Raw genomic sequence first — 25,660 nt, 5'->3', positions numbered from 1 at the left:
GGTGGTTATAAACCATAGGATAAATGAAAAGATATGCCATAAAGCATTCACTGGTCTTTGGAGCACTACAGCATTTTGTGTAAGGAATAAGGGATAAATAAATAAGGAATTTAAGTACATAATCTGTAAGTCTCAAGTAAACAAATTCCAGGGTATCCTTGCAAAAGGTACTACTAATTTCACATTAAACCTACACTTGTATATGCTGATAATGAAACATACTAAGATAGGGGAGTCACACACCCATGGCAGAGGGCCCCTTCTGTATGTTGGCCAAGGCTTTGGTATCAGATCAGCAGAAGCCAATGCATTCAGGACCCTTCCTTGAAAGTTTTATGAAACAGTTCTTTCTGATGTACTTGATCCTATACATTGAAATAGTGATTTAAAGAATCAGTACACTTTTAAGTTTGTATATACTGTCCACTACAAGCATCTTGGGACACTTGTAGTGGACAGTATAGAAAAGCTTCAAATAAACAAACAAACAACAAACAAAATTATACTGAAATATAATTTGGGGAGAATTGAAATATTATTTGAAAAATTATAATTGAGAAAACTCACAGTTATAAGTCTAAAAGAAATGTCTATCAAGATAGAAGGGTATGAAAGGAAAAAATGAAAGCATTTTATAATTTTGTAATAACTCACAAAACAAATGGTGCTTTGCAGAATATATACATATAGCAAAGTCTGAACAGGATACATTAAAGTTGCAATCCTATATACACTTAGCAGGGAATATATCCTATTGGAATCAATCAGATTTACTTTGAAAACACCTACACAGAATTTCATTGTAATTATACCTTTATGAAGAAAGGACACAGAGTATGCCACTTCTTCAGGACTAGCAGGAACCAGACTATAACATACACAAAAAGTGCCTAAGAGAAGGAAAAAAATCTGTTTACAAAATTGCACCTATAGGATTTCCACTTGAATATAACAGAAGTTAAATGATTGAATCAGAAAAAGAGGGCCATTTCCTTCTCTACATGAACAGCTGTAGCATCAAGTAATCTCTCTGTAGGGGCTCAATTAACAATAAATATATGCAGGTTTAAAGGCAACAGGGTGATGCCTTGGATACACACAGATTTCTCAAAATTTGAGCCTAGGGCCTATTCCATTGTTTCATTTTTCCAAATTCTTTCAGTGTTGGAACTTCTCTTTAAAACTGGTTTTGTCAAGCATTTGCTAGTACTTTAAATCACATTTGCAGACATTCCCAAACTGCTCTTAAACAGCCTTTCTTTTTGTATTTTATATCCAAGCATGCTGATCTCCTTCCCTTTGCATCTGTGCCTTAGTTCATATGTTTCATTTCTGTTTCATTTGCTCATCTGGTCCCAATTTCAGGAATGTTAAACCTGAAATAACACAGTATGCATCCTAATTTTGCATTCTTATGTATTTTATTTATATTTTATTCCATTCAAGTTTTATTTTATTTGAAATATTAATACAATATGAAAGCCATGTTAGTCTCAAGGTGCCATGAAAACAATTTTTCTGCTTTTAATATCTTTGCTAACTTTAATAATGTTGTCTCAAGGTGCCAAACAAATTTCTCGCACTCCATTTTACTATATTTGTTGCATGATGGTTAAGGTTTCATTCTCAACCATCTTGAAAACACTTGTTAGGGGCGATAATAGAGAAATATGCCTTTATGAAACCAATTAAATACTGATATTATTTTAGTATCAGACAACTATCATTTATAAACTTTAACTTGAACACAGCAGTAAATAGGGCCTCTAACAGGTAGGAAATGAAATAATAATCAGAGAAGCCACTTTTATGCTAGAGCATCAGCAAATAGATTTGTCTCCCTTGAAGCATGAAGGAATATGTTGTGGATTTTAAAATATTTCAATTGCTAGATGGATACCGAGAAATTAAAAATTCACTTCCTGCAAAGTAAGATAAGATGTCTTGCAATAAAATACCAAGTGATAAGTAATTGAAAATGCTGAATAATACATCATTAAAAAACTGGAGAGATCATAAATATAACAGTAATGACTACATTAAAAGGGAAGATGTAAACAGGTTCAAAATAAATTCTGACTTTATGAATACTAATTTGGTGGGGCCTGGGAAAGGAAGTTAAGACTGAGAGCCTAATTTATGGAATAGCTAGATAATGTTAAAAGTAAAAGGTAAAGGTTTCCCCATGACATTAAAGTCCAGTCATGCCTGACTCTAGGGGGTGGTGCTCATCTCCGTTTCCTAGCCGAGGGAGCCAGCGTTTGTCCGCAGACGGTCTCCGTGGTCATGTGGCCGGCATGACTAAACACCGAAGTGCAAGGAACGCTGTTACCTTCCCACCGAAGTGGTACCTTTTTATCTACTTGCACTTGCATGCTTTTGAACTGCAAGGTTGGCAGGAGCTGGGACGGAGCAACGAGAGCTCCCCCCATTGTGCAGATGTTAGCTTTGAGGTAATCTGCACAGAAACTGTTTGAGTATGAGTAACCTGCAGACCTGTCAGCTGAACAATCCACTGAGAGCTGAACAGTTACTTAGATGAAATCAATTTCATCCTTTAATTAAAAGAAGAAATATTTGATTGCAAGAAATATTGAGAAAATGCAATTTCCTGATAAAGCATTTAGATCTAGAAATCCTTAGAAATGTTCTCTAATAGCAAGAAACATATTTTTTCTTAACTATGCCATATTAAGAATTTGTATTTTTCAAGTAAAATGAACACAGAGGTTTTGCCTTTACTATTCCTTGTTAGAGCAGAATTGAGACTGATCCCAGATAAAAACAAAAACTTGTCCTGGAAACAAACATGACAAAACTGAGGCTTCATACTTAGGACACATCATGAGAAGACTTGCTGGAGAAGACAGTCATGCTAGGAAAGAGGAAGGCAGAAGAGGGGGAGGAAGACCAAATATGAGGCTGAAGTCATACAAAGCAAGCCACATCCTTGGGTTTACAAGAGCTGAGCAGGGCTTTCAGGACAGGGCCCTTTAGAGGGCATTCATTCCTAAGCTGAAGACAGCCTGAAAGCATGCGGCAACCAGATGGAAGTGGACTAAACAGCACACAGAACAAGACAGGATGATCACAACTCTGGAAGCGGCTTGCTTTAGGAGTGTGTTGAGGTAAGATACAGCAATTCCACACCCTTTTGTGCTTAAGTTGAAAGGCACATCCCTTTGAAATACAAGGGATGCTGCTTAGAATACTTTTGAATTCAGATACATGTAAATGCAGATATAAAACGTGCCTCTCACGAATTACAACAGCACGCACACGTGCATGCGCACACGCGCACACACACACACACACACTTGCATTTAAAGTGTCGTTCTCCTATGAAAGCAATGACAAGGAAAAGTACATGCCCCCAGTTCAACACAGAAGAGCAGCAATTTAGATAAGTATGCTATTCCCAAGGGACAGAGGGAGTTCTCTCTATTTGTTTCCAAGTGCTAGGAGTATTTAAAGAAAGTAAGTTCACTGTGTGATGGTCCAAAAACAGAAAAAGCTACGCTGCAAGTTAACCTCAAAGGTTCCTAGATTTGGGTGTATAATGTAATATTATTAACATTGTAAAGAGTGTGATACTAACGACTGCCTTTCAAACAAATCTAATAAAGAAAATGTTACCTGTTTCACTGGTAAACACTTGTACATTCAAGGGTTTAGGTACAATCTCTTGGTCCTGATCATAGCTGTAATCCAAATTCACAGGTCTAGGAACAGAAACCAGGAGTTAAATTAATCCTTTACTATATGGTGACACATTAGAAGACATGTAAATGACCGACATGTAGGCCAAATTAGACTGCAGCGGCATACAATGGTTTGACATTATGTGGCTGAGCTGCATGGGAAGACCTCATCACCTTGCCACGCAAAGAAAATGTAAACTTCTGCTCCTAATTTTGACCAAAAAAATTCAGCTTTGTCCAAATGTGGCAAACTAGGGCTTCTGCTAAGCCTGGTTTGATGGCAACCCATACTTTGTGCAAACTATTCCTTTCCTCATTCAGACAAAATGGCTATCTTTGCTTTGTTGGAAATTAGAAGGAACAGTAAAATGCATCATATAGAAGACTGAAGGGGGCACCAAGCAATGACCAGGAACGTGACTCTCTTCCCCAGCATAGGTACACATTAGCACAAACACCAGGGCCGGTGGCTTGCCCCCAGTCACCCCAGGGAGCTTCCTTTGTGCATTTTAAATCATGTGGGGGACTTAAAGTTTTCGTGCTTTGTGGCTTGACTATGAAAGATTCATCTGAAAAGGAATTTAAAAAACATTTAAAATGGGCTCGCTATGACCATGGGCAAGCTACAGAAAGCAGATCATGCTACAAGAGGGGAGTTCTTTATTTGAGTTATACAACTGTGTCAGAAGTACATCCTGGGTCATAGTCTGTTTTCTACACAACACACAAAGCAGTCTGATCCAACCTGCTACCCTTCAGATGTGTTGAATGGTGATGGCTGGAAATTAAAGATGGCAAGAACCTTTTGCAACCGTTTTGGTGCCGCAGGGTACATGTAGCAGCATATGAAGCAGACAAAATTGCTCGTTACAATTTTAAACACCTCCAGACAAAAGTAGGTAGAAACCCTCAAAACGCACTTCAATCCTATGTCATCCAGGGAGATTTCCAAAGGTGCTTCAAGCTGTTGGAAAACAAGAACACAAAACTCAGTTTTGAGTTATTATTTAGCCCAAGTGGAACAGCTGAGGTAGCAACTCTACAGGGACTTGCAACTTGCTATTATGTTGCAAGAGGAGGGGTGGAGAATTAACAGACAGATGCTATCTTATTTACCAATATTCTCCATGAAATGTTCAGAACAGTAAATCCTTAGACTATAAAACTACCAAAAATAATCTGTGTGTGCCCTTTCCCCCAATCCTGCTGTAACTGATTCCACTTTATCAGTCGATTTTATTACCTGCCCAGGAATGCTCCTGTCCATCACAGGCATTCTAAAAGTCCTAGAAATTTACTTAGCAACACCAACTGCAGGTTAGAATTTGGTGTAGTGGAGCAATAAAGCAACTGATGTGTTAAAGACACTGACAGATCACTATCAACACACTTATTTTATTACTGCATATACTATAATTTATATATATGCAATACAACTTTACACTAGAAAAGATGATAACTATGCTACATGACCGGCCAAACTGATTCTGTCGATACCGCTTTACAGCAACAAATACATTTTAACAAAATGTTAGAAGTGCATTTTACATGAGGTTAATTGTAATGAAACTATTGTCAACCAAGACATTGTTAACAATCGCTGAGCTGGCCTTAGACCTTTTGATTTTCATTTCTGTGCTATTAGTATCTATGCTACTTAACTTCATTTTTTGAACTGTTTTACATTAGATGACCCAAATACCATAATCCATCCATCCATAGGCCCTCTTGTTTCTTTAAATGCATTATGTTTCAGTGAAGCCAAGTTGCACATTCAACTGTAAGTCATTAGGTGCCAAAGTGAACAAAATGCACAAGTTCATGTGTGACCCAAGGTTTAAAGGTGCTTAAAGCACTGAGCATAATTCAGCCCTAAATCTGCAAAAGCTACTTACACTGACAATATTCTGAACTAAACAAATAAAAACTTGGCACAAAAACTTACTATTAGTTTAAAGTTTTTATCAGGATAGAACTGAATACAGTTTAACGTGTCCCCTGATTCCTGCAAAGAAAAAACAAATTAGCATGCATTTAGACACTTGGGGTCCTTGTAAAGTGCACAACATCACTCTGGATAAGATGATGGAAACATGAGAGTAGAGAAAATCATTAGATGGGAGGAAATTTAACTGTTCTTGTGTCCACAAGTATGTTCTGCAAATGCACTTGCAAACATCAAACATCAGCCAGTTCCTATCTAGTAGCAGAGTCCAGCTGTGAAGGAAACTTTTAAAAAGCTACTTGAAGGCATTTGCAGGAAAGAGTAAGTAGGAAGGGGAAGAATTAAGTTCCTCCCTCCCACTTACCAGTTCTCCCCTGCTAATACTTCCCCAAGGCCCTGAATTAGCATTACAAGGGAAACTCGGGGCTGGGAATTGAGTTTCCCTGGAGTGTCTAATTCTGCTCTTAGAAGCTCTCCATTGTTAAATATGACCCTTTTTTGAACATAAGTGACCCGAGTGAGCAGAAGAACTCACCAGACACTGCTTTGTCACATCTTTCCTTCCTCCTCCTGTCTACCTTCTGTCTGCAAACACTTATCCTTATCTGTTTCATAAGAGGAAATCTTTTTGTGGTTGTGAAAGCTGCTTCCCTTTAACTTTTGGCAAAAACATCTTAGATCATTTGTGCATACTATCTTAGGTCAGAGAACCTCTTGCAAACTCAGAAAAGCTAGTTTCTAGTTCTAAGTTATAGTCCTCAAGTCATGTCTTTATTTTGCAACAGATTTTGATAGGGCTATAAATTGCATGCCTGCTTAATATTTAACAAGGGGGCTAGCAACTCTATCAACAATGATGGCAAAATTCCAGGCAAGAGTATTATCTCTTTGTGGTATATTCAAGCCAAGCAGGTTTGATTGTCCAAACTGCTGCCACAGCTTGTTGCCCTCCAAATCCGGCAGAGGGATTGTACAAGGGTTAAACAACTCTCCCATAGACTGTTTCAGGGTCATGTGAGGTTTGTTTAACCCTTGCAGAATCCAACCCCACTAGGTTCAGACAATGCAAGCCACAGCTACAGCTTGAATATTCAAAATGGCCCTGATGGGATGTTTGATTATGAAAGCTGGACCTATCTTTCTCCTGTATGGTCTTCTTTTAAGTGGATTCAATATTATGTTATGAATGCCAGATTTTGAGTGGTGGGCACCATAATCTTATCAATCTGTAGTTACAGCAGTGATGACACCATTGGTATATGCGATTGGTATATGCTATGGACAGCAATATTGCTATATTTCTCTTTTTTCCCTAGAAAGAAGGCCTTTTTAGAGTCTCCTGTTGAACTTTGCAGAATCAATATTTAATTTGTTACAGGTTTCAGTCACAAAATGTGTTCCCAATAACAGGGCCTAGAATATACCATTTGGTAATATTGAATGTTTTTTCCTCACCAGTGACTAGCTGTATCTTTCACCTACTCACCTAGGATTAAGTATCAGAGCATTAAGAACAGATGGCATGAAAACTCCAGTTTTGATATGTCTTTTTATTATCAAAATATTGCAACTATTTTAACATCAATATTCTCAGTGCCATGCATGTTATTGAGGGGAGAAAATATTCCTAAGTTCAACCTTTGGGACAATGTAGAATAGTCTTTGTTCCAGCATGTCCCACTGGACCCAAATGAAATCATCAGCAATTCTCTCTCTCTTCAATCGGTTTGAATTTTCAATCACCTGAAAGGGAAGGAAGTGACACTAATTAGGAAAACCATGGACAATAGCATGTGTCAAATCAAATAAACTAAAGGAACTACAGACTGTTCAGACCATATTCATTTTCAGAAGGTCTAGTCATGCAGTAAGATCATGAACTGCCCCAAGTTCACTTGCTTCCTTCCCCCTTATTGCCAGCATGTAGAAGCAACACCTGAACTAGATGATTCTGTATCTAATTTACCAACACGATCAGGGTACCTACTCATTCCCCAAAAATGGATTGAGACATTTCTTCACTAGGCTCCCATCATGTCCTTAGGCCACCCCCCAGCTGCCAACGAGTGTTATGTGGTGGGTTGGTGTTGGCCACCTAGTTGCTCATTTGATCTTCAGTACACTCTGATCACATGATGATCATTTAGGCTATCAAAAACTGCTTACAGAAGATCACTATAGAAAGAAAACCAATTCTCATCCCCATCCTCAGACAACCAACCAACAAAAGCATCACTTAAAAGTTTTAGCTTCTTACCACTCTGTGTCCTTCTCTGACAACTTTGATGTCAAATTTTTCAATATCTTAAAATCAAAAACAACATCTTTGTGACTTTTGATATATTATGCACAAAAGCTCTCAATGAATTCAAAGATTGTTCTTTTCCAACCAATTAGCACTTCATTTCTACACATCTGTGCCAGGATGTCTGCATGCAAAAATGTCCTGAAGGAGTAGGATAATGGTGTTTCACTGACTTTTTGTGAAACTCAGATAGCACAGATTCTGTGCCACAGACACTGAGTGCCTCTGCACTGTTGTAAAATGTTCGGCACATCAGTATAAATATTATTTTCAAAACAGATAATGAAAATAATGCTTTTAATGAAAATGATTTATTTTTAAACAAAATGCATTAGGTCAAGCCAGAAACCCCTTACAGTTCTATAAGATTCTCTAGATATCCCATAGATGTTACTACGGAGGCACATGCCTAACCCCAAACAGCCTTCCCAATCTCCACATCAAAAATCCTGGAACTTTAAAAGCAGTTTACCAGGACAGCTTGCTGTTTGCTAATTCTTGCATCTTGCTGGGAATCTGCCCATCATCCTACATCTAATTGATAAAAATTATCATGTACAAATAAGCAACAAATAAGTAAATAAATGTATATTCGTAAAAATGGTTTATATCTGTTAGCAATTACTTATGATTCTATTCAGAGTGTGTTTTTGGGAGAACACTTAATATGATTCTATGCAAACAGCAATTAGAATAAAGCAACAGCTGTTAAACAATTAGGGCAACCTATTTACCATTGCAAGAGTTATCCCTTGCAGAGAAATGTTTTGATGGCCATGATGCACTGACAATAGGCTTCCAGCCACAAAATCAGCCCTTCTTGTGACTGTGAAGCCCTTGCCATGCTCCATCCACAAAACTCAATGCTCTTTCAAACATGCAGAGGAGGGCAGGAAATGGAACAATGAGCTCCCATAGCGACATATTTTAGGAATCACACTATTATGCCAAAAAAGACTGCATAAGACCACATCCATCAGCACTGATATTTCAACCATTTCCTTCTCTCACTCAATTTAAGGGAAATAGAGTAAATAAACATACACAGATTCCCCCAGAACACTTATATATCATATTTCATTCCATAATGCCTTTACTTAAACAGAAGACATTACAGAACATTCACTCAACTTGCAATCAAAAGATCCATGTAATTCAATTGTTTGTAAAATGCTTACATTTATCTTCTGAGAAAAGCAACAGACAGCTTTCAGGAAAAGTACTTGTTTCTGCAACTGGATATAAAAACTGTAAAAAGAAATTGTTCAGAGATAACAGAAGAATGAACGTTGTTGCAATCAGACAACAGTTTATATCATAGTACAATTGATAAAACAATTATTTTAACAATTAATAACATATTTTAAGTCACAAATTAAGTCACAATTGATAAAACATTTTAACAATTAATATCATATTTTAAGTCACAAATGATATTTACAATATAAAGCAGGCTTTGTGGCATAGACAACAAAAATCTAACAATTATCACTACATACCTAATTATTGTTCTACCAATGGAATCACTTACCTGCACTTTGATGCAGCTATCCACAGCCTTTAAAACTTTTTCATTATTAACTGGGTGAATTTCAACCAGCAAGGTCAAACATTTAGACACTGTGGTAAAAGCACAAACAAATCAACATTACTCTGTAAGTCGTACATTATGTCCCACATCCATATAAAAGTAGAGTAATATTTTAAGTACCTGGTTGAAATAGCAGATTTATTCTTTCTTCCTTTCTTGGCTGCAGAAAAGTGACTGCTAATTTAAGAAAATGCATATTGAAATTGTAAATGTGGAATACTGAATCCTACAAGACTTAGCTGGGGTAAGTTATTCTGAAAAAATACTACTGAACTTATGAGCATACATAGACTAGTAAGAAGGTAGTTATTTCATGTTTTAAAAGCATGTCTGTCTCCAAAATAGCATCCTGTAGGCAATATGGTGATAAAGTTTTACAAAAGATGATACAATTATCAAGAACCAACAGATCCTCATAATTATACAACAAATCCTAATAGAAAAGTGCCTTTGGGAACTTACCCAATAATGTCTTTTCATGGTTGACTGAGCAGCTGATTACATGCAGATCTTTCTCAAAAGTATAAATGTGCTATTGAAGACAAAATCTTTGGTTAAAATCTGTATTATACAAAGTGCATTAGTTCAGCACTTAATTTTCAGGACATGCTGTAAGCAAGTAAAAACAGCTCTGAGCTGTCTATTCAGTTGTCTTTCTCCACGTTCTTTCTATTTGGGTACTTTAACCACCATAAGATTGGTTAAAGCAAGGAAAATAAATTGCTGTTCCTTCTAAGCCAGTTTCTTTAAAGTACACTTTTGTGCTATAGTAACGAAGTCAGGAAAGATACCTTACTATACCACATCATCCTATGCTGCCCTAATTATATACTGGTTGCACCTTGTTCATTGTTCATCGCTCTTTTAACAAAAAAAGTTAAATACTTTATTGTATGGATCTGTTAGGTACAGTCATGTGTACAATGTTATTCATACAGCTGCAAATATTACAATGAGAATATTATATCTGTTATTAATTATTCTATTTGCATGCCAAATTAGAATTTACTACTCCAGAAATTAAGTTGGCAATCCATTTTTACCATTCAGATCTGAGGAATACATTAAGAACGGCCAGCAAGTTACAAAATTATCTTTCTTTATTTCCCTCTAATCACAGGTTAGTTTCTTTGTCAACACCACCATCTGTATCCTATCAAAGTATCTCTGAAATGGACAGTCCTTGTTCATGTTTCCAAGTTCTGGCAATCTCATTTCTCACACCCCCTACAAGTGTTCCCAACAGTTTTTACAAGGCAACACCTCATGCTCCCTAGTAAACAATGAAAACAGTAATAAAGTTTCATTAAGCACTGACTTAAAATGTGTTGCATTATTAAGCTACTCTACTACTTCAAGGATAGTTTGATCTTTATATAAAAGATATGCACATGTTCAAATGATGTCCTTAAGCCTTAGTTTCTCCAACACATATTATTATTAATGTTATTTATTTATTTATTTAGACAGCTTATATGCCGCCCCCATCGCATAAGCCTCTTATGTTATGTTATGTAATCTGAAAAACCACATCTTATTTCACTGAAATGGTCCTGCCAATCCCCGTATAAGAACAGGTCTATATTTTACACAGTCTATAAATATATAGATATAAATATTAAGTTTGTATTACTCCCAGCTATAATCTCTTCCATTTTTGGCAGAATTTATTTTTCTAACAACTCAATACAAAGGAATATTTGGCAACAAGAACAGAAATGTTAGTAATATATTAATTTTTACTACTGCAAACTTACCTAACAGAAATAGATTTAACTTAGCCCAGTTATTAAGTTTTTCCTTTATGGAAATAAAAATGGCTTTATAATGTTTCTATTTTATTAATTTTACAATATAAATTACAACTAGAAAGAACTCATAGCTAAAATAAAAACATGTAGCATTAAACATACAATTAAACATACAATTAAAATAACTCTTAAAAGTACTGTGCACCCCATCACCAGGGCCATAGGATACATGGTACAGGGAAGAAAGCTCATACCAATTTTTTTCAGGACATTTTCCCATTGCAAAATTTCAGTGATTCTTTGCGTGGTTCAAATCCTTTTCCTTTTTAAAGCACATATTCAATAAATGCATCCCAAATCTCATTAAATTTATTTTCCATTATATGCTCTTTTATCGCTTTAGTATCACAAGTTAATTTATCATTAATAGCTATATTCCAAATTTGTCTTAGCTATGACAAATCTTACAGCAGTTATTACATTTATTATTAATCCTTTATTATTCTAAGTCCATTGTTTCATCTCAAAAATTGAAAGTAATGTGATCTCAGGGCAAATTTCAATAGTTAAACTTAATATTTTACTACTCACTTTAAAAACTTAGTTCCAAAACTTCATTATGCATTCACATTATACATTCATTACGTATATGAAAATATACACCCATTCCATGGCTACATCTCCAACATAAACTGGAGTATGTACTATCTATACCAGGGGTCCTCAAACTATGGCCCGCAAGCCAGATACAGCCCACCAAGGTCATTTACCCAGCCTGCCTCACAGCTTTCGAGGAAACGATCTCTGAATGAGTCCAAAAGCTCTGAGCGGTGCAAGCATACTCTGAAACTCTTTCAGTTTTGGAGACTAGCAGAGAGCCAGTACACACGCCAAATTGTGACAGCTCCCTTCAACTGTGTGTGCACCAGCTCTCTCTGCCATCTCTGGCTAGCTCTGCTGTGCTGGTCCTGCCAGCATGAATTGTGCACACGCCGGCTCTTCCCCCTGCTGCACACATGTTGGCTCTGAATACAGAAGAGAGAAGCAAGAATACAGAAGAGAGGAGAGAATATGGAACCAGACATTGACCATCTCATTAGCCAAAAGCAGGCCCATACTTCCCATTGAAATAATGTTGATTAAAATGGCTCTTCATTTTAATTATTGTATTGTTTTTTCCTGTTTTTTGCACTACAAATAAGATATGTGCAGTGTGCATAGGAACTCGTTCATATTTTTTCAGACTATAGTCCAGCCCTCCAACAGTCTGAAGGACAGTGAACTGGCCCCCCGTTTAAAAAGTTTGAGGACCCTTGATCTATACAGTTCAGCTTCACTAGGGTTAGGTACCACTTCCATACAATTTTATAAAAGTTTTCCTTTATTATTACTGACATATATTTAAACATCATTTTCACCCAAATATTTTCCCAGTCTTTGTTGTTAATGTTCTTTCTCAGATCTGCTTACAGTGTTGCTTTAAGTGGATAAGATTGATTGTTTTTCTAACAATAATGTAGAAATTTAGTTACTATCCTTTTCATCCGCATATTGTCTTGCGTTTTCTATAGATTTCTATAAGATGTTCTATAATCTATGCATTTTCTATAGATTTCTATAAGATTTTCTGTAATCTTATTTGCAAATTTGATGTAATCTCTGCATCCACCTGTTTTCTTTATCCATCTTCTAGTCCAGCATTCTAATTGGATCACATTATAACGAGTTATTTTTTCTTTTCCTAGTACTGCTTTTATCTCCCCATTTTTATTCATTTTCTCTAACCCTAACCCAATTTTTTGTTTATTCTTTAGTATTTTCCCTAAAGTATCTCTTAGATTTATTGGAAACCCTTCTAATTCAGCAACTGGACATAATGATGAGACTGATGGCATAAACCTTTCCTTATATGTATTCCAAATTTGTAATATATATTGAAGGAAAGGATTTTCTACCTTTAAAAATATTTTTATTATCATATTTGAAAAAGAGATCTTTCCAGGATCCTTCTAGTTGAAAAAATTCTAATTTTAATCCTATTACTTGGACTTATAATTTCTATAAAAGAATTGGTTGGCATTTCTTCTCACCAAATTCCTAAACATTTAAAGCTTGAATAGTCAATAGCTCTATACTTTTAATTGGATTTTCCAGTTATTTATCCCAGAGCTCTGAAAATTCTACTTTATTTATACCTATTATTTTATTTATTATTTTTATTTATTAAAACATTTTTATGCCGCCCCATTCGCCGAAGCCTCGGGGCGGCTTACAACAACAAAAAATTAAAATAACATTTTAAAATATATACAGTAAAATACAAATATATAATTTAAAACATACAATATAAAACAAGCCGCCCTGGCCAAATAAAATTCAATAATATTAACATTTAAAATACTGCTTAAATAAAAAGGTCTTCGCCTGGCGCCGAAAAACAAATAACGACGGCGCCAGGCGGACCTCTCTGGGGAGCGCATTCCATAACTTAGGCGCCACTGCTGAGAAAGCCCTCCTCCGAGTAACCACCCTCCTAACTTCTTCCACGGAGGGCTCCCGGAGGAGGGCCTCTCCCGCCGATCTCAGGGGGCGGCTGGGCATATATGGATGCAAGCGCTCCTTCAGGTTATCTCCATCCCCCACACCCTCTGCCCAATTATCAGACAATTCTATATTCATAATCAGTGTGGTTCCATGTAGTAACACCTGTCTTACCTGTGTCAAGGTGATATGATGGCAGCCCACTTAAATAAGGAGGATGAGTTTGCCTGCATTGCATAGGCTCACATTCTCTCTAACTGGGGGTACTCTTAGACTTAACTTTGTTTCTGGATATCAAGCTGTGCCAATGCCCAGGGAGCCCTTTTACACATACATCAGGACTGACAAACAATTCCCTCTTGGAATGCTTCTGTGATTTCTCATTCAAGTTGTGCACAGATTATTTAGATTACATCATACTCCATCAGTTTCACCTCTGTTTTAACAGAGCATTTTCTGGGGTGGTGATTGTGTGGGGGAAATGCAGTATTATTTCTAAAGGCAAAAAACATTTCCCCTCCTGTATAACTGTAGTATTCTGTTACACAATATAGTAAGGCTATGTAATAGAAAAGCAGGAAAGGAAAAGCGCTGTGTAAAGCTCAGCTCTCAATTCTGTACTGGAACTGAAAGTAGATAACAACCTCATCTAGAAAAGTTCTTGGTATACAATTGTTTGGTAACTTCTCAATCCAGCATCTGCAATATACTTTGCATGAGTCTCCTCTAGACATATGTTTGCAAGATGTAGAGTGTGCATCCATCTACTAATGGAAGTTGGAAGACATGCAGTATTGATTTTCTCAATAGTTCTCATTTGTTGCCATGCCTGATTCGACATGCCGGCACCACTTATAACAGCCAAGATGCATAAGGAGACTGCCTTCGCTCAGGATCGTTTTCCCCATGATGGCATTGCAAATTTTAAATCCTATACCACCCCCATAAGAACTGCTAGGCCATTTCTCTCTTAAATGCCATTATACTGGCCCAGACATTTTGGTCTATAGGCATTTAGAGAGATTGATATTGCTGCATTATATGGTTTCATTAACCATTTAAGTGTAGATACAAATTCATTAAAAGGTTTTATTATTGTTACTTTTGTTGTAAGCTTTCTCTTAATCACTGGTGGAAAAGTAGGTAAAATGAACTTTTATCTTGCAAAACACTTCACAAGTGTTTTACTTTCACTCACTGCTCAGTAAGTGTAAGAGCAAATTAGGCTTACCTGGTTTTTTTGGTTCCTGGGATCGAACAATCCAATAAAGGTGTGTCCCTGATTCCCCTGTAAGGAAAATTAATTTGCTGTGAGTGCATACATTTTAGAACATTCACTTTCTCACCATCCATGACAACATCGTAACCCTCTAAGATTACCAACCATTTATTGTTTCTGTGCCTTTTATAGCCAGACAAAAGCAAATTAGAAGCTGATCTGTTCACTGTCATGCAGCTACAGAAAGAGGAAAAGCTTCAGCTAGACCGGCGCACACAGAGCCTGCTTCAATACCCTGAACAGGAGCCTGGCATACTGAAATTCACCCATTGACCTTCTCTTGGTATGAAGATAATTGCTGCATCCTGTTGAAGGCACAGAAGATGTGCCAACTGGAAACACGACCATTCTGTCATGCAGCCTGGGGAACCAACACAGCCTGTGCTGTCCCACCATGAACCTAGGTGTCAAATCCAGGCCCTTCAGGAGCCCTAGTTTCTTTAAAAAAGGAACATGTACATTTAAGTACACTCAGTGTAGAGGAAGGGCAAAACTTCAATTTTTGAGGACAAGGTGAGTGATATGAAGGGGGAACCACAGCACAGTAGGAGAAAACATTGTTGTGTCCATTAAGGTCCCAGGTCCAATGCCAGTATCACCAGTTAAACAGGCTCTCAGTTAACAGCTGATGAGGAAACCACTAAATGACCCAAAGGCCATGCAAAGCAATTAGGCAGTTACTGGTAAGGCAGGTCCAGGAACTATTTTTAAAGGCCAATGTGTGTGTTCCCTAGTGAAACCACTTTAGTTGTGGTTGCCTGGATACCAGCAGCTAGAAAATGGCATTTATCTCATTTTATTTATTTAACTTCATGTTCAATAATTATAGCCCTCCAGGCAGGTAACAACAATTTATACAAAATAATGAAATACAAAAAATGCAATATGAAAAACAGAAATGGAAATCCTTTAAATAATTATAACATATTCAACAACCAAGATATGAGAAGAAGAAAAGAACTGCTGACTTAAACTGCTAGTGCCAGATACACCTCACGGGGAGTATCTTCCCTAACTGGGAGCTGCCACTGAGAAGGCTCTCTTCCACTTGGCCACCAACTGAGCCTCCCTCAGAGGTGGCATTTGAAGGAAGGCCTCCGATGCTGAGTGTTACATACAGATACATTTAGGTCAGGTATTACACTTGCAACTTGTATAAGGCTTTATATGTTAAAACCAAAGCCTTCAATCAGGCTCAGAAGCATACAGGCAGCCAATGCACATGGGCTAGAATCTGCATACTCTGATCTTCTGGTCGCAGTTATTAATCTGGCTGCTGCATTTTGCACAGTTTCCAAAGGCAGCTGCATGTAGAGTGCATTGCACTAAACTGACATGGAGATAACTAGAGTGTAGATCATCGAACACAGGCTATCGCTGTGCAAAGCTAGAGGGGCAAAGCTAGGCTACCAGTCAAAGCTGGTAGAAGGCACTCCAAGCCACTGTGGACATCTGGGCCTCAAGGGATGGCTCAAGAAGGACTCCCAAGCTATCAACCTGCATCATTAAAGTGAGAGCAACTCCATCTAGAGCAGGGTGAATACTCTCCCTTCAGTCAGCACAACCACCCACGAACAGCATCTCAGTCTTGTCTGGACTGAGCATCCATTTGTTAGCCCTCAACCAATCGACTCCTGCAGCCAGGCACTGATTTAGCATGTCCACAGCCTCACCTGATGGAGATGAAAAGAAATAGAGCTGTGTGTGTGTCATCTGCATACTGATGGCAAAGCACTCCAAAACTCCTCTCAGTCATTGCATTTAGGTGACAAATACTATGGAGGACCAAACTGACCCCTGCAGAACTCCAAGCTGGAGAATCCATGGGGCTTAGCAATATTCCCCAAACACCACCTTCAGGAGTCAGCCAACCAAACAGGAACAGAACCATTGCAATGCAGTACCTCTCACTCCCAGCGCAAACAATGGTCCCTGAAAGATTTATTTATTTATTTAGGGGACTTCTATGCCGCCCCATTCGCCGAAGCCTCGGGGCGGCTCACAACCATAAATAAATAGACTCCAAAAAACAATATAAATTAACAATATAAATTAAGTCGCCCTGGCCGAAGAATAAAATGAATAAATAATATTAACAATTAAAATAACATTTGAATAAAAAGGTCTTCGCCTGGCACTGAAAAACAAATAACGACGGCGCCAGGCAGACTCTCTGGGGAGCGCATTCCATAGATTGGGCGCCACCACAGAGAAAGCCCTCCTCCGAGTACTTAACCTCCTAATTTCCTTCACAGAGGGTTTCCAGAGAAGGGCCTCTCCCGCTGATCTCAAGGGGCAGGCGGGCATATATGGACGTAAGTGCTTCTTCAGGTAACCAGGACCCAAGCCGTTAAGGGCTTTATAGGTCATCACCAACACCTTGAATTGGGCCCGGACTTCAATGGGAAGCCAGTGAAGCTGACAGAGGACTGGAGTCATGTGAACATAACGCCCAGTCCCCATCAGCAGCCTAGCAGCTCTATTTTGAACCAACTGAAGTATCCGGACCGTCTTCAAGGGCAGCCCCACATAGAGCACGTTACAGAAGTCAAGTCGGGAAGTCACCAACGCGTGTGTCACTGTCGCCAGGCAGTCATTCTCCAGGTAGGGGCGCAGCTGATGGATCAGCCGAAGCTGAAAGAAAGCGCTCCTCGCCACCGCTGTCACCTGAGCTTCCAGTGAAAGCTCTGGGTTGAGGAGCACTCCCAAGCTGCGGACCTTGTCCCTAAGAGGGAGTGCAACCCCATTCAGGAATAGGTTCAATTCACCTTCCCCGAAGCCTGATCCGCCAACCAACAGGACCTCCGTCTTGTCTGGATTGAGCTTCAGTTTATTGGCCCTCATTCAGCCCATTACCTCAGCCAGGCACCGGTTCAGCACAGCCACTGCCTCACCTGGATTGGTGGAGAACGAGAGGTAGTGCTGGGTATCATCAGCGTACTGATGATTCCGCAGCCCACACCTCCTGATGACCTCTCCCAGCAGTTTCATGTAGACATTAAACAGCAAAGGGGACAAAATGGACCCCTGCGGTACTCCATGGCATAGCTGCCATGGTGCAGAGCCATAGTCCCCCAGCACCACCTTCTGGAATCGGCCATTGAGATAGGAGCAGAACCACTGCAAAGCAGTGCCTCCGACCCCCAATCCCACTAGCCTATCCAGAAGGATACCATGGTCGATGGTATCGAAAGCCGCTGAGAGGTCCAGGAGAACCAACAGGGACACACTCCCCCTGTCCTCCCTGCACAGGTCATCGTACAGGGTGACCAAGGCAGATTCAGTACCGTACCCGAGTCTGAAGCCGGACTGAAATGGGTCCAGATAATCAGTTTCATCCAAGAGTGCTTGCAGTTGTCCCGCCACCACCCGCTCCAACACCTTGCCCAGAAACGGGATGTTGGCCACTGGTCTATAATTAGTGGCCATCTCTGGATCCAGTGATGCTTTCTTCAGGACCGCTCGGACTACCACCTCCTTTAAAGGGGCAGGTACCCGATCCTCCCTCAGAGAAGCGTTAACCACTTCCAAGATCCAGATCCCAATCCCGTGCTTGGCGTTGTTAATTAACCAAGATGGGCAAGGGTCCAATAGGCAAGTGGTGGGACGTACTCGTCCAAGCACCTTGTCCACATCATCAGGCCACAATAACTGAAATTCATCCATTAATTTTGGACCAAATGGTGACATTGGTATCTCCCCAGAAGCCTCTGAGTCACTAGTAGAGTCTAGCTTGTGACAAATCTGATCGATTTTCTCCCTGAAATGCTTGGCAAAGTCGTCACAGCGGGCCTTCGAGGGTGGAACCAGATCTTTCTTAGGGCCAGGACAGACCAGGCCTTGTACCACCCAAAAAAGCTCCGCTGAACAGCATTTGAGGAGGCAATGGAAACGGAGAAGAATTTCTTTTTTGCCGCTCTCACCGCCACAGCATCGGCCCAATAATGGGCTCTCAAGTGTGTTTGGTCAGATTCATCCTGTGATCTCCTCCACCTACGCTCTAGCCGTCTCCCAGCCTGCTTCATCGCCCACAATTCAGATGTATACCAAGGGGAAGAGTGGGCTCTGCCTGGCGGGAGAGGACGCTTAGGAGCGATTGTGTCAACAGCCCTAGTCATCTCCCCATTCCATAGTTCGACCAGAGCCTCGACAGGAGCACCAATATTGTCAGCTGGAATCTTCCCCAGGACCTTCAGGAATCCGTCCGGATCCATCTGGCTCCGGGGGCGGATACCATGATCTATTGTACCAAGAGCCACCAAGAGATGCAGCAGTATCAACAGTGTCACTCCTCCCAGAGCAATCAAAGTTGCTTCTGTGAGAAAATCCAGCCCAAACCCCAAGCGAAAGGGATCTCAATAACCAGCCTCATACAAGAGTGCCTGAACATTGCCCAGGAAGGGAACTTTTGCCACCAACATACAGTTGTTGAGATCTTCCAGATGCAGGAAGGGTTTTTCAGACACGGTCTCACTGCTGCCTCTTTCAGGCCGCATGGGACCCTCCCTCTCACAAGGAGACTTTAATCGCTTTCTGGGCTCAGCTGGCTGTTCCCTCCCTGCTGATTTTTATAAGCCAAGAGGGGCAAGATCTAGTAAGAGAACGGCTATGCAAACCCATTCGAGCACCCTATCATCAACTTTGAGCTGTACCATATGAAACTCATCCAATAAATCTGAGCCAGGCTGTGCTCTGTCTATTTTGCCCAATTCAGCTGCTAAAATATTAAAGTCTACATCCTGCATGATGCAACAGATTTTATCTTGTAGGTACCTAGCAAATATTCTGCAGTGGGAACCAAAAAAGGTTCTTGGAGTCAGTTCCTGATTATCCTAAAAAGCACCACTGGGGAGCAAGCCTAAGACTTAAGAGAGCTAGGGAGAAGTTTATTTGACCCCACAATGCCCCTAAATATGCTTGACTATAGGTACACAACAAGTTTGATAGCATCCACCAGGAATTTTGTTCCATCTGCACGAAAGCCATCTCCTGTTTTGTTTCACTGCTTCCAGCTCCAGGTTCACCCCTGAGCCACACGAGTTCTAGGCGACTTGAAATAATCATGTCAGTTGCCTTTTGCTGGGCTTGACAACAGCCAGCTCTGTTTCCTCTTCCATCTATTCCAAGAACTGTAGTTCCAGGGCTGGCCCCCAGGGTAGACATAGTTGGGACAGCAAAATCCTCACACCCAGCAGGGAGCCACTGACAAAAGCCCTGCTCCCTGGCTTATTCCTCCTCTTCTCCGCTGCTACCGTCTTTTCACCTACCCTTCACACTGTCTAAACTTAAGTGGTGAGAAGGAGAAGCAGTCGATTGTAGGCAATTTTACAAATTGCACAAAAGCACCTGAAAAGCATCGAGACACTTTTCTTGATGCACTTTGATGGTGAAGGACAGAGAGGACAGCGGAATCCTATGCATATTTACCCAGAAGTAAGTCCAGTGGGGCTTATTCCCTCACAAACATGCATCCTGCATCACTAAATATGATAAACAGAAATACCTCATGGACTCCGGCAAGTCCAAGACAGTATTGCAAGAAGACTATTCTATCAGCTTTCTACATTAACCTAACACAGATAAATTGTTTTTATTGATCTGTAATTCACCCTGGGATACTTATTCGACTGAAAAGATGGGTAAAAATATTTAATCAAACAAACTAAGGTATAAAACCAGTAATTGAAACCTTTTTAAGTCCAAGCTTAAAAATTAAATTCAATGAAGAGAGAGACACAATTATCATTTCTGCACATGCATTTTCTTGTGTTACTTTTCATTAACACAAATATCAGATCTTATAGCCAGTCTCTCACACAGAAAGAAACATCAGGCTTACCTTCCAGGTATAAAGAACATTTCCATTTCTTTCAACATTTACTGTGTGTAGTGTTTCAAAATTATTCCCCAAAGTATCTGAAATAATAAGCATTAATATATCATAAACAGCCTCAGGCCAATTTAAATGCAAGCACATGTTTAAAAGAATATGCAAAGAAAAGTATGCTATTACAGTAACTGGTAATGCACGGGAATAATTGGTGTTTTTCAGTGTTTTTGTTAGGAGAGCATTTCCTCCACATGAATGAGAAAATTGTTTAGAATATGATGAACCATAGTATCACATGAATATTGTTACTCATGGGACAGCAAAATGCAAGATTAAATTTCATCTGTAAAAAGGGACTTTTAAATCATAGGAATGTATCTCACAAAGCCAAAAAGCCAACAGCTTACTGCCATGCTGATATTCTTGAAGCAGAGAGCCTTATACTTACCTGCAAGCTGGTCACAATGTCACAGTGTGCAGAAAGAAGAATGCTGGAAGCACACTAACCCTGCAAACAGATGCCAAGATGCAGGCAATGGATCCCATTTGAAACAGATGCAATGGTTCTTAATCCCCAATATCCCAAATACAGTCTTCTATAACCCGGGACCTCCAATGTGTTAGACTTCAAGTTCTGTCATCCCCAGGCAGTTTGGGGAAGGCTACACTTAAGCACAAGTTATTTTCTCGGGGGCTAGTGGGTGGCTAGTTTATCATGTTGAATATCAAGTTCAGCAAGATCACTGCATCTATTGGGAACTCTAGAAGAGGAAGGCCATCCAATACAACTGCTGTTGCACTGTTGCCCAGCCCATTGCACCAGTGGGAGCCTCTGCTTCCGGAGCGCACAGCTCGTCTCCCCAAAAGCCACTGGAGAAATTTGCGGAACGACTTCTTTTGCTATCAGAAAAGGTCAGCAGAGATTCCTCCCTATTCCAGAAAAGTTTGTCCACATGTTTCAGATTGCTTTTAGAACCCATAGCTGCCCCCTAGTCTTACCTCTTGCCAGCACCTATGCCTAGCATGCAAGAGGCTTATCTTCCATTCTTCACAGAGTGATAGCAGTTTGTTTATTATCCAAATCTGCTCTGTTTATTGCAACCCAAATCCTTAAAAAGTTGCCAGCTAAAATTTGTTTGTTTAGAGCTTTTATAGACTGTCCATCTACTGGCATCTTGGGACAGTGTTCCTTGTTAACGGAACAGACTTTTTAAGAGACAAAATAAAAGACGCAGATGGTAATCACTATTTTAGACAACCACTATTTTAAGCAAGGCATCTCTTTCTCTCTCACACAGAAAGCTTGTCTAAGATAAAGCTTGATAGGGTACATATATGCAGCATTTTTATTTTTTATTATATTTATATCCTGCTTTTTTCCTTTCCAAGGAATCCAAGATGGCCTACACTTCCTCCCAACAGCCCTGTGATGTAGGTTAGGCTGAGAGTCTATGACTGGCCCAAAGTCAGTCAGGGGACTTCAGGGCTGAGTGAAGACTAGAATCTACTCCTGAACCTCACTGCTTGCACTTGTTTTTGCTTCAGAATGACTGTTTTCATCTATATGCAAATTTATGTGTTAAACTAAAGGTACAACCTTATGAAAGTTTCACAGAAGGTCAGCCTGTTCCAACCAGCAGAGGTGGCTGGGGGACAATGGGATCTGTCCTTTTTTCCTATCTATTCTGGTTTAGGATTGCATCCTTAAAGCTGCAATCTTATACCCATTCACTGAGCAGTAAGTCTCTTGGAACTCAGCAAGACTTACTTCTCTGCTGCATGGACAAGTTTACACTGTAGCATGCTTATGATTGCGTCACCAGGGCTCAATCCTGTGTATATTTAGATAGAAGGAAGTTGAATATTCATAAAGATTTCCTGCTCTCTCATGTTTCACTTCTAGTATTCTTACCTTCTGTATGAATCACCTTCAGGTTATGGGGTGGCACAAAATGGAATTAAATAATTAAATAAACATTTTACTAAAGAAATATCACTGTTCAAGAAAGCTTCAACAAAGAAAAAGCCCTTCATACTTTACCTACACCTTAGTACTCAGAGCTTTCAGCCTCTTGTTTGATGCTGCATTCTAATTACATATGCTAATACACACCAGAAATGTCATTCTGAGCACTCACTGATTATGCAATTCCTTGTATTAACTTTGGGCAGGATCCAGTCAGGATAAGTACTTTTAAGGTTCAGTGATTTCAAGGAGAACAATTTAAGTTTTTGTTTAAGTCTTCCAAGATTAAGAATTGAATTTCTTTACACAGCACAGTAGAGCCATATCATCAAGTTTGGTATCTTACAAACACAAGAGGCGTTACACTCTCCAAATGAATGCTTGCACTCAACTACCTGACAGCATTAAAATAATCAAACAGTTTACTAGTGCCATTTGCATTTCCAAATATAACTTGTGACTGGGCATATAGCTTGGGAACAAGATTATACAGACCTCCACACAGGTCTTAAGAAAGCACGTTAACGCTAAATGCTTTCATAACAGTGTAAATAAAATTTCTGAAGAGCTGGGAAAGTACCATAAGGTTGACTGGTATTTCCAGTTATCTGAATATTCTGGCAACATATTCTGGTTCACATATCCTGTAACTATGCCATGACTCAAGGGCCAAAGTTATTAAACAAATGCCTTATAGCGTTAATTCCATAAAAGGTTTAGGTTGAGATACTGCACTCGACACAGTACATTGTAGCCAGTATCAATCCTACTTACAGCGGACCCATTGAAATTAATGGAACGTCAGTTCGACAAATATTGAATATAACCCAAGAGTACTTATTTTTAAGTAGATAATGGGTTAATTCTTGCCTTTCTTGAATACTTCTAGCTAGCTCGCCCCGAGTTTTGCTGCAGCCAGTTAGTTCCTGTTCTTCGCACAGGTGCCTAACTCGCCTGTCTATTTACTTCACGATTTACCTCCATGCTTTGACACAGGAGCAAAGGGGCTTCGTCAGCTTTAAAGCTCCACTTAGGCACCCCCAGCTGAGCGCGGCTTGTCACCGAAGAATAAACAGGAGACGCGCCAGCCAATTTGGAAACTGAGCTTTCCCCCACCCCGTCCAGTTTCCTCGCTAAGTGTACTTTGGATCTTACAGGACACGGGCAATGCTAACACGCGACTTTTCTTCTGCTTCTTCGAAAGAACATAACCCCTCACCAGCACTGAGGTCTCCCGCAGCCTGCTGCGAAAGCCAGGGCGCCACATCCCGCCGAGGATCAAACTGGGCGCTCAGCTGCAACAGCATCGCCCCTTCGGCTCGTGTCGCCCGCCCCTGCCTTCTGCTGGGGCGGAGCCAGGCTTGCGCGGCAGAGCCGGACCCCGGCCGCCCCGAGGTTCTGCCGCCACCGCTGCCCACGGAGCTCGTCCGGTCTCTCGTAACGCAGACAGCGCGCCCGAGCTGGGGCTCCCGCTGTTGCTGCTGCCGCTGCTGCTTTCGCTTTTGCTGCCGCGGTCGGAATCCCCGAAAGGAGGCGGAGAGGCCGCTGCCTATTGGCCGCCCCGAGCGCCACTCAGCGCTGCGTAGCGCCCCGCCCCGCCCCGCCCCGCGGTCCTCGGAGACCCGGCCAGGTCTCGGCGTCTGCTTGGGAAAGGGAAATCCTGCTCGTGGCTTTTTGAACTAGGGCGGGACGGAGCCGTGGGCGCGCGCTGGTTCGGACTCCGGCGGACCGTGGTGGCCTGGAGCCGCTTCCTCACGAGGTGTCCCTAGATCGAGAACTGTGACGATGCAGGACTAAAATTCAAGAGAAATGACTGCGATGCATGCTCGGGCAGCAAAATGGTCAACGATTCCCGGCAAGCCCCAGCTAGCATGGCAAGGAACCGGTAAAGTTCCCAAAGCCGGGGGATGACAATGCTTGAAATCCAGGTTAAGCGTTACTCATAGTGAAGGATAGTGGCATCGGGAGGAAAAGGCCATCACGCCGGCCACGTCCTTGACCCTTCCCCTCCAAAGCACAGTCACTCGCACCAACGGTAAATGGCTTCCTAGGATTGAAAGGTGGACCTTGCAGTCATTCAGCCACAGTCCCTCCTTCTTGCAGTATTTGAGAGAAATTAAACTATGTTCTCGCAAGATGTGATGTCTGCCCAAATCTACCCTGGCTTCAGACTACCCCAATTCAAAGCACATCATATATATTACATACGCACATGTACAAATTTAAGATTATTCGAATAAGAGCATATGCTGAATGCTTTTCTCTCACCATTGAGCACTTACAGACCTCCCCATGTTGTTCCCCTCCCCACAGCTTTTCTTTCTCACTCTGTGTCCTCCAGCAACTCTCCATGACCATAAATGTGTTTTCTTTTGTGTAACTCTCCTCCACCTCTTTCTTGAATTCCACAAGCTCTCAACTCCTTACTGTCCTCAAGCAACTACCATAACAATGAGTAGACAAAGAAAAGTGAAAGTCTCTCTTCAGGCTGAAAGGCTTGGTGTGTGGGTCCTCAAACTACCTCCTGCTGCATGCTCATTTATCCAGCCCACCTCAGAGCTTTTGCACTCGCTTGGAATGATCTCCAAGCGAGTCCAAAAGCTCTGAGCCAGTGCAGGCGTTCTCTGAAACTGAGCAGAGAGCTAGTGCATGTGCCAAATTGTAACAGCTCAACTGCACATGCACTGGATTCCCCCCCCACCCGCATTGCACGCATATACAGAGCAGGAATACAGAGTGGGAAACAGAAGA

The 25,660-nt window shown here is 40.5% G+C and overlaps 1 protein-coding gene across 5 annotated transcripts in view; it reads right to left on the bottom strand.

Annotated features, from left to right (window-relative positions):
* The window catches only part of LOC123019955 (gamma-secretase activating protein), a 56,167-nt gene extending 31,837 nt beyond the window's left edge, over window positions 1-24,330 (bottom strand). For 3 of the 5 annotated variants that reach the window (XR_006413998.1, XM_044423206.1, XM_044423205.1), the window contains exons 1-13: window positions 24,129-24,330; window positions 20,953-21,029; window positions 15,066-15,122; window positions 10,005-10,074; window positions 9,663-9,719; window positions 9,483-9,571; window positions 9,130-9,199; window positions 7,904-7,950; window positions 7,285-7,389; window positions 5,647-5,706; window positions 4,622-4,665; window positions 3,637-3,722; window positions 813-890 (exon numbers count right to left, since the gene is read on the bottom strand). Coding sequence is in view for 4 of the 5 variants with exons in the window: in XM_044423206.1 (XP_044279141.1) it covers window positions 813-890; window positions 3,637-3,722; window positions 4,622-4,665; window positions 5,647-5,706; window positions 7,285-7,389; window positions 7,904-7,950; window positions 9,130-9,199; window positions 9,483-9,571; window positions 9,663-9,719; window positions 10,005-10,074; window positions 15,066-15,122; window positions 20,953-21,029; window positions 24,129-24,216 (928 nt within the window). In the remaining variant the exon portion in view is untranslated. The remainder of the gene's footprint in view (window positions 1-812; window positions 891-3,636; window positions 3,723-4,621; window positions 4,666-5,646; window positions 5,707-7,284; window positions 7,390-7,903; window positions 7,951-9,129; window positions 9,200-9,482; window positions 9,572-9,662; window positions 9,720-10,004; window positions 10,075-15,065; window positions 15,123-20,952; window positions 21,030-24,128) is intronic. The other 2 variants (XM_044423204.1, XM_044423203.1) reach the window with 2 other exon arrangements.
* Window positions 24,331-25,660: the final 1,330 nt, after the last annotated feature.

The sequence above is a fragment of the Varanus komodoensis genome, unplaced genomic scaffold, assembly GCF_004798865.1.
Source record: "Varanus komodoensis strain SLA01 unplaced genomic scaffold, ASM479886v1 scaffold13_3, whole genome shotgun sequence".
Lineage (NCBI taxonomy): Eukaryota > Metazoa > Chordata > Lepidosauria > Squamata > Varanidae > Varanus > Varanus komodoensis.
This window is presented reverse-complemented; position numbering and strand designations above follow the sequence as displayed.